The sequence below is a fragment of the Borostomias antarcticus genome (assembly GCF_949987555.1).
Source record: "Borostomias antarcticus genome assembly, chromosome: 5".
Taxonomy (NCBI): domain Eukaryota; kingdom Metazoa; phylum Chordata; class Actinopteri; order Stomiiformes; family Stomiidae; genus Borostomias; species Borostomias antarcticus.
The window spans coordinates 5,649,097-5,661,543 of record NC_140238.1 but is presented as its reverse complement, the minus strand read 5'-3'; the positions used below and the strand labels follow the sequence as shown (position 1 = coordinate 5,661,543).

General features: G+C 46.3%; 1 protein-coding gene across 2 annotated transcripts in view; it reads right to left on the bottom strand.

The window, feature by feature from the left end:
- Positions 1–12,447, bottom strand: part of LOC311308913 (palmitoyltransferase ZDHHC14-like) — a 69,896-nt gene that overhangs the window by 37,679 nt on the left and 19,770 nt on the right. For both annotated transcript variants that reach the window (XM_084437995.1, XM_084437996.1), the window contains exon 3: positions 10,207–10,367. In XM_084437995.1, the coding sequence (XP_084294121.1) occupies positions 10,207–10,367 (161 nt within the window). The remainder of the gene's footprint in view (positions 1–10,206; positions 10,368–12,447) is intronic.

Here is a 12,447-nt window from a genome sequence, read left to right as displayed (position 1 = left end):
TTGAAACTGAAGGACTTGTATTTAAATCCAGCAGAAAATGATAGGTCTCAGCCATAACAATATGACAACAGACGGTATAAGAGACAGATGAGATCTCTCCAGTTGGAAGAGGTCATGCAAGAAGTCCTCTTTTACTTGATGACGCACATGAGTTTAGGCTGGGATTTCTTGGAACAAGGGGGAAATTACATTTTTTTAAAGAAGGTCTGAGGTGGTCTTACTCTACCATGGGCCATGGCAATTGTATTAAATTATTTACTTCTACCAACTGTATCCTTACTTTTACCCAAATAAAGTAATAATATCACTGAGCTCAAGTGTCAGATCTTATTCTAACCCCTGGCCATAGCAACCATCGAATGTTGCAAAATGAAGGCAGAATGTGGCATACTGTTCACTACAGGGAGACCCTACAACATTGCATTGAAACTACACTGTATTATCACATCACGCCAATAAGGCTTACTTGAATTGAAAATATTTGAATCGAGAGATTCAAAGGATAATCACTCTTCATCCCTTCATATAGGCAGCTGTTTAACTGAAGCTGGGAATGGCAATCCAGGACCTCGGTTGTGAAATTCAACCTTGTTTGCATGGGTAATACATAAAGGTATATCTCTGGAGGGCGGTTGGGTAGTTATGTCCTGGATGTTGAGGCTTCCACAGGCAGATAAGGTAGTTGAAGGGCATTTTTACTTCAGCATGTAAAAGAGCATGTTTTTCTACTGGTGATTACACCAATGGTGCCTACACACAAACACATGGAGTTCCAAATGCACGATGGAGCCAGTTCAAGGCCATAAGGAGCTAGCCAGGGTGTGTGCCTGGGGCAATACGAAGTGTGTGTGTGTGTGTGTGTGTGTTTGTGTAAGTGTGTGTGCACGTGCGTGCTTGCGTGAGAGAGTTATTTCCAGTCCATCTCTCAACAGCTACACTGGTATAGAATATCAGAGTTGCTAAGAAAATACATGGCATCTCATTGTATCTGAATACACCCCACCATGCTACATTAAGACAGAGCGGAGAATATCTTGTGTGTGTGGAAGTGATGTCTTCCAGCTCCCTCTCACAGGGACTGTGCATTAATATCCCAGACAGCATCGTTAGTGTAACATCAGTTCATTAGAGAACCCACTCGCACAGAAAGCCTTTTACTGAGGCGCCTGTCAAAATCTCCCAGGCATTCTGACGCATCACAGACAATACTAACACACGCTCAACTAACACAAATACCCTCATTCCCCACATGCATGTCCTTGCAGTGCATGAACAAGACCATCCACACCAGGGTGGGTAAATAAATACAGACGCAAGTTACAAACATGTTACTGTACAGTACATGGTTACCAGTGATGGGAACCCTCGAGTTTTCCAACATGGGAATAATAAATCACGGGGTATTTGTCTAATTTCTCCTTCAGCCGGTACAGTATGTGGATGTGTAAAGGATGTGTGACACGCCGTGTCTGAGCTGTGTACATAAACATACACACACCTTATATACCTCGCTCTCTATCCATCTCCCCTCTCTCTGCAAAACACCCTCCCTACAATGTCCTCATCCCCCCCCCCCCCCCCCTCCCCCACCCCACCCCTCTCTTTCTCTGTCCCTGCACCTCGCAGTAACACCTCTGCCCCGGGCTCTCCGCTCTACCCTCCTCTCCTTTCAAACTCCCGTCCACAGCCCACTCTATCTCCAGAGAGTTAATAACGGCCTGTGTGCTCGGAGCAACGGTAGATGAATGAGCAGAGGGACTATTGAGCGCCGCAAACCCACTTATAGTGAGGGATCAGTTCGCACGGAGGGCCTTTGTAAGGGAGCCGTGTTCACACTCCACACCTACAGCCCCATTGTTGAAACTCCGACAAAGAGCGCCATGCATCATTGTGACCGGGGGTTGGTTGTACCTCCGGGGAGTGCTAAGGAAATCAATTGATTTATCTCATAACACTTGAAAAATTAAGGGTGAGTGTGGCATACTGTTCACTATAGGGAGGAACTACAACATTTACTCTGTATGCATTGACACAGGCTACTTGAATTGAAAATACAGCCCCGTTGATGAAAGTCCAACAATGAGGGCCATGCATCATTGTGACTGGGGGCTGGTTGTATCGAGGGGAGTAGAAGGTGGTAGCCTGGCTCCAGCCCCTGAATCAGAATTTTCAAAATGTGATTTATGGTCTGGAAAGGCTCCCGTCCGGAGTGATGCTGCATTTCCTTTCGTATCGGAAAGGTCGGGATTCCCGCGGTCGGTGTTGAAATTGTCATCAAATAATCACCTGAACTCAGTTTTATATCCCGACTTCATCAACGTCAGCTGCTGACATCAATCAAGGTGGATACTTTGTGTGTCAACAATAAGTGAATGAAAGTGAGTGACAATGGCCAAGTTGTCTAGAATGTTAAAACTACAAAGATGGGGTGAAAGTTAGTTTTCCGTGTTTTGTTTCTGGAACACTATCAACTGGGATATGATGTCATCCCCGGCGCCAAATCTGGAGCTCCGATACAAAAGGAACACAGCATGACCTCTCGGTTGGAATTCCAGCCAGTGTCCTTTGAATGCAATGACGGAATTAAACTGTGTAACGTGATTGGTTAGGGGATGAACTAATCGCTGAGGAGTCTGCAATCGGAGCCTGTTAAGACTAATTAATGAAGTGAAACAAAATGTAAATTGGGACTGAGAGTCAGGCTGAGAAGGTGGCACAGCAGAGCAGAGTGTGTTTCAGAGCCTGGCTAGTTAGAGGAGATAAGGTGAGGCCCAAGATAACCAGATTATCCTCCACAGGCTTTCATAACTGTGTTGAGTCAGTGTGTCGGTGACTCCAGTAAAGTGGCGAGTCGAGTGTCTTTGGCAAGGGCGATGACACAACCCCCCTGCCCTGAAGCCAGTTGTATGTGTGTGTCTGTGTGTGTGTGTGTGTGTGTGTGTGTATGTTTCTGAATATGAGCGAGAGTATGAAAGTCCTGGCTTGGCTCCTAACACAAACATACCCTGTAGGCGCTGACTGGTTGGCTAACAAGCTGGCACGCACAACATACCATATCATATATAACTGTCTCCACCAGTTACCATAGACGCACAGACCATAAACTAGAGTCATGTACCCACCCAGCAATAACAATTCTGGCCATAGGCATTACAGTCCATGTCCTCTGAATGTTTTGAAAACCTTGACATAATACTCAGCATTCCAGCTTTAAGGCTTCTACCCTCCCCTCTCTCTCTTTCTCTCTCCCTCTCTCTACTTTCTCCAACTCCCTTTCTCTCTCTTCTCTTTCCAGCCATCATGCTTGTGTGTCTGGTGGCAGCCGGCCCGGAGACACTGGTGGTTTATGTGTCCTGTCTGTCTGGCACTCTGTAGGTCCAACCTCTCATCATGCTAACATCAGGCTAACTGGCACTGCCCAAACATTTAGTATATATGTAAAAATACAAAACACAAAAAAACACTAGTAATGGATGGTAAATGAACTGCACTTATATAGTGCTTTTGTCCAAAGCGCTTTACAATAAAGGCCTCTCATTCACTCACACACACACACATACACACACAAATGGCGGCAGCTGCCATGCAAGGTGCTAGCCTCCTCATTGGGAGCAATTTGGGGTTCAGTGTCTTCATCAATCCGGCAATTCCAACGTTGAGTTCATGTCAAATGAACGTTGGATGTATGGTTGGATGACGTAGTTCTGTAAATTGCTCATTCCTTCAACCTGCAGCATTAAGTAGCCTACATCATGCTGAAAAAATGACACCGACTGTAATAATGTAATAACACCATGTGCCTTCGTATAACGCAATGTTCCACTTTGTTTTCTAGGGTAACTTGAGCTGAGAATGTTTGACGGAATAGAGAGAATGTTTATTTTCTGCAGCATGTAGGCTATATTTTGATGATCTGTGCACTTTTGGACACATCCCTAAAGCTCTGAGAACGAACCCAGCAGTTTCCCTTGGTGGTTATTTCTGCAATACAATTCACACCCACAACTATTACACTATTTCTGCCTATCAAACATTTTGACGGTTTGCTGCTGAATCACAAAGATTTGCGTTCACAAAATTATATAATCACAAGGCCTATTTCCCTGTCCTTTTGGTAAAAAGTTTACTTTAGAACATGTTTTGGGATTCTGAGTCAGAAATAATGGAATAGAATAGAATACACTTGCCAGTGGTAAAAAAATTACTAATTATTATTCCGTTTTACTTATATTAAGTACTTTTAATTGTTTATAGTATCGCGCAAACGTGTGTGCTTGTCAATTGTTTATTTGTTTAAATTGCCTGTTATTGGATAATATTAGATATTTCATATCTGTGAAAGCCCCAGATATTTTGCAGTTATTTTGAGTCATTCTGAGTAGGCTATATGCTGATATTTGCCGACACAACAGACACTGGAAATAGCCCATTTAATGCATGGACAGACATCTGTTGTTTTTACATTATGTATTTACAGGGAAAAATGGAATTACAAAATCATTTGACTGTGCGGAACCATGTTCCAGAGCATCTCCACCCCTGTGTTCTGGTTAATAAACCATGTTCCAGAGCATCTCCACCCCTGTGTTCTGGTTAATAAACCATGTTCCAGAGCATCTCCACCGCTGTGTTCTGGTTAATAAACCATGTTCCAGAGCATCTCCACCCCTGTGTTCTGGTTAATAAACCATGTTCCAGAGCATCTCCACCCCTGTGTTCTGGTTAATAAACCATGTTCCAGAGCATCTCCACCCCTGTGTTCTGGTTAATAAACCATGTTCCAGAGCATCTCCACCCCTGTGTTCTGGTTAATAAACCATGTTCCAGAGCATCTCCACCCCTGTGTTCTGGTTAATAAACCATGTTCCAGAGCATCTCCACCCCTGTGTTCTGGTTAATAAACCATGTTCCAGAGCATCTCCACCCCTGTGTTCTGGTTAATAAACCATGTCCCAGAGCATCTCCACCCCTGTGTTCTGGTTAATAAACCATGTTCCAGAGCATCTCCACCGCTGTGTTCTGGTTAATAAACCATGTTCCAGAGCATCTCCACCCCTGTGTTCTGGTTAATAAACCATGTTCCAGAGCATCTCCACCCCTGTGTTCTGGTTAATAAACCATGTTCCAGAGCATCTCCACCGCTGTGTTCTGGTTAATAAACCATGTTCCAGAGCATCTCCACCCCTGTGTTCTGGTTAATAAACCATGTTCCAGAGCATCTCCACCGCTGTGTTCTGGTTAATAAACCATGTTCCAGAGCATCTCCACCGCTGTGTTCTGGTTAATAAACCATGTTCCAGAGCATCTCCACCCCTGTGTTCTGGTTAATAAACCATGTTCCAGAGCATCTCCACCCCTGTGTTCTGGTTAATAAACCATGTTCCAGAGCATCTCCACCCCTGTGTTCTGGTTAATAAACCATGTTCCAGAGCATCTCCACCGCTGTGTTCTGGTTAATAAACCATGTCCCAGAGCATCTCCACCCCTGTGTTCTGGTTAATAAACCATGTTCCAGAGCATCTCCACCCCTGTGTTCTGGTTAATAAACCATGTTCCAGAGCATCCCTACATGCTCTGTCCTCTCATGCTCAGATTATACAATGCGCTGTCTGGAGCACACAGGCTGGGGCACACAGGCGCACGGGCACGCGCCCCACATGCTCAGCAGGGCTCTAAATCAGACATGGCAGCCGCAGTGAGACTACAGCAGTTTCGACCCGGGAGGTTCTGCAGCCGCACTGCCTCTGTCTACGAGACGAAGCACAAAGCCGTAAAACCACCTACCTACCCCTCACACTGATTCACCTCTTAATGAATCATGGGTGAAACCCTTGCGAACACGGGGAGAACATGCAAGCTCCGCACAGAAAGGCCTGGAGACCTGAGGCGACAGTACTACTTACTTACTTACTTACTTACTAGGTACTGCGCCACCGTGCCACACGTGAGCGATTTTGGGGTTCAGTCAGTGTCTTGCTCAAGGACACTTCGGCACACTCCGGAAGCTGGGATCGAACCGGGGACCTTGCGACCCCCTGCCGGCCGCTCATCTCCTGAGCTACGTGTCGCCCCAATCAGTTCCTCATTCCTGTCCTAGGTACTCAGCTAGACATTGAAAGGTTCCCAAACTGTCAATTTACTATACTATCCGTCGTCTAGCAGTATCATCCACTACTACTTATCCCATCCGATCATGGATGACTATGCCTATGTCCATGATGATAAATTGATGATTAAATAACGTTCAAGTATACAGTTATGCATAAGTGTTCAATTGTTTGAGTGTTGTCAGTCTCACAAACAGACACACACACTCAAGAGTACGCTCGCTCGCTCTCTCTCTCTCTCACACACACACACACACACACACACACACACACACACACACACACACACAGCTCTCTAGCCATGGTGCTCGGATTGGCTCTCTGGCAGGGAGGAGGCCCCTTGTACAGCACTGTTCTATTCTCACTGTCGTTAGATAAACAGATCAATACTAGTGGTGAACTTGACCCCCCTACTGTATGACAACAACATTACCTATTGATGAGGAGGATGCGGGGTAATGAAAGAACAAGCTGAGTTCGTTAGGCGAGGGCAGAGTGCAGGAATAGCATTGCCTCATCTCTTCCACTCTGTACACTTACTCTTACACTAACGCCTTGTTGCTAAAATGTGCTATACAAATAAACTTGCCTTCTCTTGCCTTGCCTTACATGCCCTGCATGCCGCACAGACAGACAGACAGACAGACAGACAGACAGACAAGACAGACAGACAAGACAGACAGACAGACAGACAGACAGACAGACAGACAGACAGACAGACAGACAGACAGACAGACAGACAGACAGACAGACAGACAGACAGACAGACAGACAGACAGACAGACAGACAGACAGACAGACAGACAGACAGACAGACAGGACAAGACAAGACAAGACAAGACAAGACAAGACAGACAGACAAGACAAGACAGACAGACAGACAGACAGACAGACAGACAGACAGACAGACAGACAGACAGACAGACAGACAGACAGACAGACAGACAGACAGACAGACAGACAGACAGACAGACAGGAGATACATTAATGATCCCCCTAGGAGATGATTCCGGCGATTGCCAGAGCTGAGCACAAGGAAGATAACAGAACAGTTGGACTCCTGTTCCCGTCTTGTCTTGTCTGTGCAAACTAAGACTGACCACAGAGCCGTGCGATAGACAAAGCTGAGGTCCGCATGCATGCAAACACGGCAGACCACATTCCTCCCCAACCGCCCAGGAAAACTGTTAAGGCTACTATGGCAACAATACTCTTTTCTTCTCTCTCCATCTCTCTGTCTCGTACACATTCTCTGTATCCTTCCTTCCCTCTCACACCTCTCACACACACACACACACTCACACACACACTCTCTCTCTCTCTCTCTACAAAGTAAACCGATCTGTGAGTCAATAATATGCCTATATTTAGTCATTCCCTCACACAAGCCTTAGAATGCTAACTAATGCTTATTAACATAAACACACCCACAGAAGAGTATTTACAAACGGATATAGCCGTGAGCTGAACAGACATTCTTTCAACAGTCTAAACACGCAAACTAGATTCACTGATCTTTCTTTTGCTTTCTTTTTCAGGGGCTGCGTTTCAGATATTAGCACGGCCTTAACAACGATAGTGTTGCGCAAGAAAAATACACCGGAAAAACTAACTGGACTGACGTGAGGAGTGTTTGGGCCAGTTCACACTTCCCAGCCAGACTGGTCGGTATGTTCCCACACCCTGACCACAGCTGACGACATCAGCTGGGTTGTCTCTGTTCGCTGGCCCAAACCCTTAAACGCAAACAGTCGAAAAACACATTGCCGGGACTTCCACTCGGTCACGCGAGGATGCGCGGCAGACGGAGAAAAACACCGCGGATGGGAGGAGGGAGGGAGAGAGGAGGCGGAGGGAGAGAAAAAACGAAGCGGACGAAAGAAAGAAAGTCTGGAAATGTTAGGAATGAGTATGACGTGTGTGGGGGGGTGGGGTAGAGAGAGATTAACGAGGGGTAGACAAACACAGACCACGGGAGAGATGGATCGAGATACTGAGGTGAAGACGGAGGGGAAAAAGAGCAATGAAAAACAGAGAGGGAATGAGCACGCCTCCTCGGCGGCACGCGGCTGCAGCAGGACTAAGAGCTAACAGATGCGGTTCTAATGCTCTGCATGTCAACCAGCCACGACGCGACCGGACCAGCGGGCCAGCGGGCATGGGAACCAGAGAGAGAGGAGCGGGTTAGAGATCAGGCAGAGGGAGGGAGACGCGCAGAGAGAGAGAGAGAGAGAGAGAGAGAGAGAGAGAGGTAGACGCACAGAGAGAGAGAGAGAGAGAGAGAGAGAGAGAGAGAGAGAGAGAGAGAGAGAGAGAGAGAGACTGTGATCCCCATCCGCATAAAGAGAGGTGGTATTTAACAGGGCTTTTCTCTCCTTGTGCTGCTCGCTATGAGAAAAGCCAGTGACCTTTCCATCTCGGCAGGTTAAAACATCACATTCCAGGCGGAGATGAGAGCCTGAACTTTCATCTGAGGGCCCGAGGTAGCTGTAGCCTGAGAGCTTTCAGGCACATGAGGGGTGGTCCAATTTGGAAGATGCTAGGCCTTCAGAACTGCTTCATAATCTTAAAATGGAGAAAATGTGGATCTAGGGCAATGCAGCACTAAAACCGTAAGATACCAAGCTCTATCGCTTATATATTGTGATAGGTGTTAAAGCAATCAACCAATCTTCCCTGTGATGTTTATTTACCCACCAACACAGACTAGGAAGACACACTTTTGTTTTGTTAGTTTGGCCGGTGCAAGAGCCGGACACGGTGACGGCCCTGGTTAGTGGCCGTGTTCTGGGAAGGAGTACAGACGCAGACGGAGAGACACAGCGGGATTCTGGGAGACGTAGTTGTGAGGCGGCAATATCACCATAGCAGAGATGCAGAGCAAGTTCATCCAGAGTGCAGCCTCTGATGCAGACTGCAGACGGCAAGTCATTATGCAGTACATTCATCAAGAGCCCATGACCTGGACATCGTTCATGCATATCTGCATAAACACAAATAAACACCCACACAGGCCACCAATGAAAACATGCATATCTGCATAAACACAAATAAACACCCACACAGGCCACCAATAATAACATGCATATCTGCATAAACACAAATAAACACCCACACAGGCCACCAATGAAGAGAGTACCTAAAAGCATTCTGTATGACAAAGATACTGTCCGTCAGATGTGTACTACTGAATGCTCATTGGTTAACAAATAAGGTACCTCACACTCCTGAAATGGCTTTGGATTAAACAACCATCTACCTTCCCCATCATGGCTACCAAGCAAAGCTTTGAGCGTTCACTTTTCTAGAATCTAATCTAATGTAATCTAATGTAATCTAATCTCATCTAAACTCCACTCCCACTCAAAGTCAGGATGTCAGTGGAGGCAACTGTGTCTCACCCTACGGTCTCAACTCATCAGTGAGCTGTTCTACAGTATTGACTCAGAGGCTAGGATCCACCACCACATTCACACAGCAGCTCTCCTGGATTAGCCTCATCTTGAGAGGGTTACAGGGAAGGAGGGAGAGAGAGAGAGAGAGAGAGAGAGAGAGAGAGAGAGAGGGATGAAAGTTTGATAGGGAGTGGAGCTAGGGGGTGTCAGAGGGAATCTGACTTTCTCTCTCTGTTATTTCCCCTTCACGCCTCTGACTGGAAAAGCGTATGTGTGTGTTTGTGTGTGTGTGTGTGTGTGTGCGTGTGTATATGTGTGTCTGTGTGTGTTTGCGTGTGTGTCACACAAACATGACTCCACACCTGGCCCTGGGCATAGCCTGGCCTGCCATCACACAGGAAGAGACATCACAGGAAGAGACATCAAACTGTGACCGCTAACACGACCACAGAGTCAGAGACAGGAAAGGGCGTAGAGTAACGAAAAGACGGGGGGAGGGGAGGAGAGGGGGGCGGAGACAAGAGAGGAGGTCGACTGGGAGAAAGAGCAGAGGAGATGGAGAGGGAGGGGGGCAGTTTCCATATGGAGGGAAGAGAGAGACTTCAAAGAGAGAAAGAGCCATGAAAAGAAAGATAAGAGAAAAAGGCATAGCTCAGAAGATGAATAATGAATAGCTGGGATCCGTAGCGTGACCGCCGCCTTACCTATCTGTCTCTCGAGGTCCGCAGCCTCGTCGGGCGTGGCTCTGGGCAGGACCCCCGGGTCACTGAAGCTGGTCCTGAGGAGGGTCCCCATCACAAAGACAAACAACACCCCTGCTATCACAGGGATGGCTGGGGTCAGCTGCTCCGACAGGAATGGACAACTGAAGAGAGAGAGAGAGAGAGAGAGAGAGAGAGAGAGAGAGAGAGAGAGAGAGAGAGAGAGAGAGAAAGAAACGGTTTAATTAGTTAAGTTAGTTAATACTGTTAAGTTTATAGCAGAGTACAGTATAGTAAAGTGATGAATCAAAGAACACAATTCCTCTGTTTTATTCATGATCTAAAAGTCAATCTATAAAGGTTACATTAGCACACAGTAGAGACAAACCCAACAAACAACAAGCAGGTTTTGCAAAATACACGCATTTATTACCCTCGTAATAAAGCCTGACTCCCAGAGAAGGTGCAGGCCATGTGGAGCACCTGCACTATGTTGAACCTATGGCCATTGAGCAGCTGTCTATCAGTGCGAGCCAAGAAAGTTGAGGAACTAGGAAGTATGTATAATTAGTGAGCTATTTCAAACCAACGAGTAGATATCAAAACTCATGACCAATGGGCCACCCCCCCCCCCCCCCCTACACACACGCAAAGAGACACACAAATACCCCCCCCACACCAGCAGGGTTTCCCCGACCCTATAATCTGATCTAATGACATAATTCCATCTAATCCCGTTAGGGGTCTGATCGAGCGGGGGCTTATTACTGTAATCACATTAGATCTGATAGGGCGATTCCATTAACACGCCACGGGGAAAGGGGGAGGGGCCGGCGGAAGTGGTGGCATTCCGTGAGTGCGGGGAAATGAGCGGACATGTGGAGTCCATGTGCTTCACCAAAACACTCTTCTCAAATCAAATAGGGCCTACATTCCCATAGAGTTTAGCCAGAATAGGAATAGCCACATGTGTGGCTCACAGTCTCAAAGTCTTAAAAGGCAATCTGGGCAATGAGACTAGTGCGTGGTGGTGGATATTGAAGACATGTATTTCAGATCACATTTGTTTAAACAGCCCTCTCGTCCAGAATCGCAGTGTGGGCTGAGTACCGTCAGAGGCACGGCCACACACAGCCCTGTCTAAACACAGTGTACGCAAGAGACTGTGTTGAACTCGTGTTCAAAATGTCTCCATTCAAAATGGTAACCGAGGTGATGTGTTCCAACCTTAACATACCTCTTGGAGAGGAGAGACTGTTTGTGGGGAGGCTTAATCCCATGGAGCAGGGCAGGGAGGCATGGTAAAGGGCCTCTCATTATTCCATTACGGTAATGTGCAAGAGCGGAGCAGAAAATGCCCAGCTACGACGGGCACTTACTGCCATTCACATAGCACTTACCATGCACTCTACTCATTGATTTGGGGCTTTTAAAATCAATATAAAACAGAGATGATGGATCATAAGAGGGCACCGTCCCTAAACTGCACTGCAGGCAGGTGAAAAAGAAGTGACAGGAAAAAAAGGCACTTGTGCCCAATGGCTTTGAGGAAAAGATGAGAGGCTTTCCCTAGGGTCATTTGCAGCTACTTATGTTTTACAACACAACCGTGCCTAGAGACCTGTCATAGGCTACCTGTATACCGTAGGGATACATCAGATCCTGAATAACAGCAAGCCAGGTTTTAGTCTTTCTACCACCATCTATTAATAATACTAACTCATACATATCCCCCTGAAATAGAATAATACACAGCAAAGGAGTTATAGGCCCAGTTGAAACTGGCATACCAGGGTTTTTTTTCTGCATAGAGAATTACGGGCCGATCCGCCTCCGTCAAATTTTGTGCCGCATCCAGCTCTCGGCAAAAAAAAACATTAAGACCTGACAACCTGTACACATTTTGCGTAGTCGGTAAGTACAATTTCTTTGTTTTCCAGTGATTTATGTTATAAAATTGTAATCAGCGCAACCTCGAAATATATTTGTGAGCATTTGTGGGAGTGCATATAATTGTTCTGATGCAACCTTTTTTCCCATTCAGACGATTCGCTATAGGTGCGGTGTTGTTCGCAGTAGCAGTGAAAACCACTAGTCTACTGTGTACTAGTCTACTGTGTACTAGTCTACTGTGTACTAGTCTACTGTGTACTAGTCTACTGTGTACTAGTCTACTGTGTAGCCTGCATGTTTGGCCTGACAACCTACATTATAGTCACAGTGCCATTTAAAAATAAATAAACA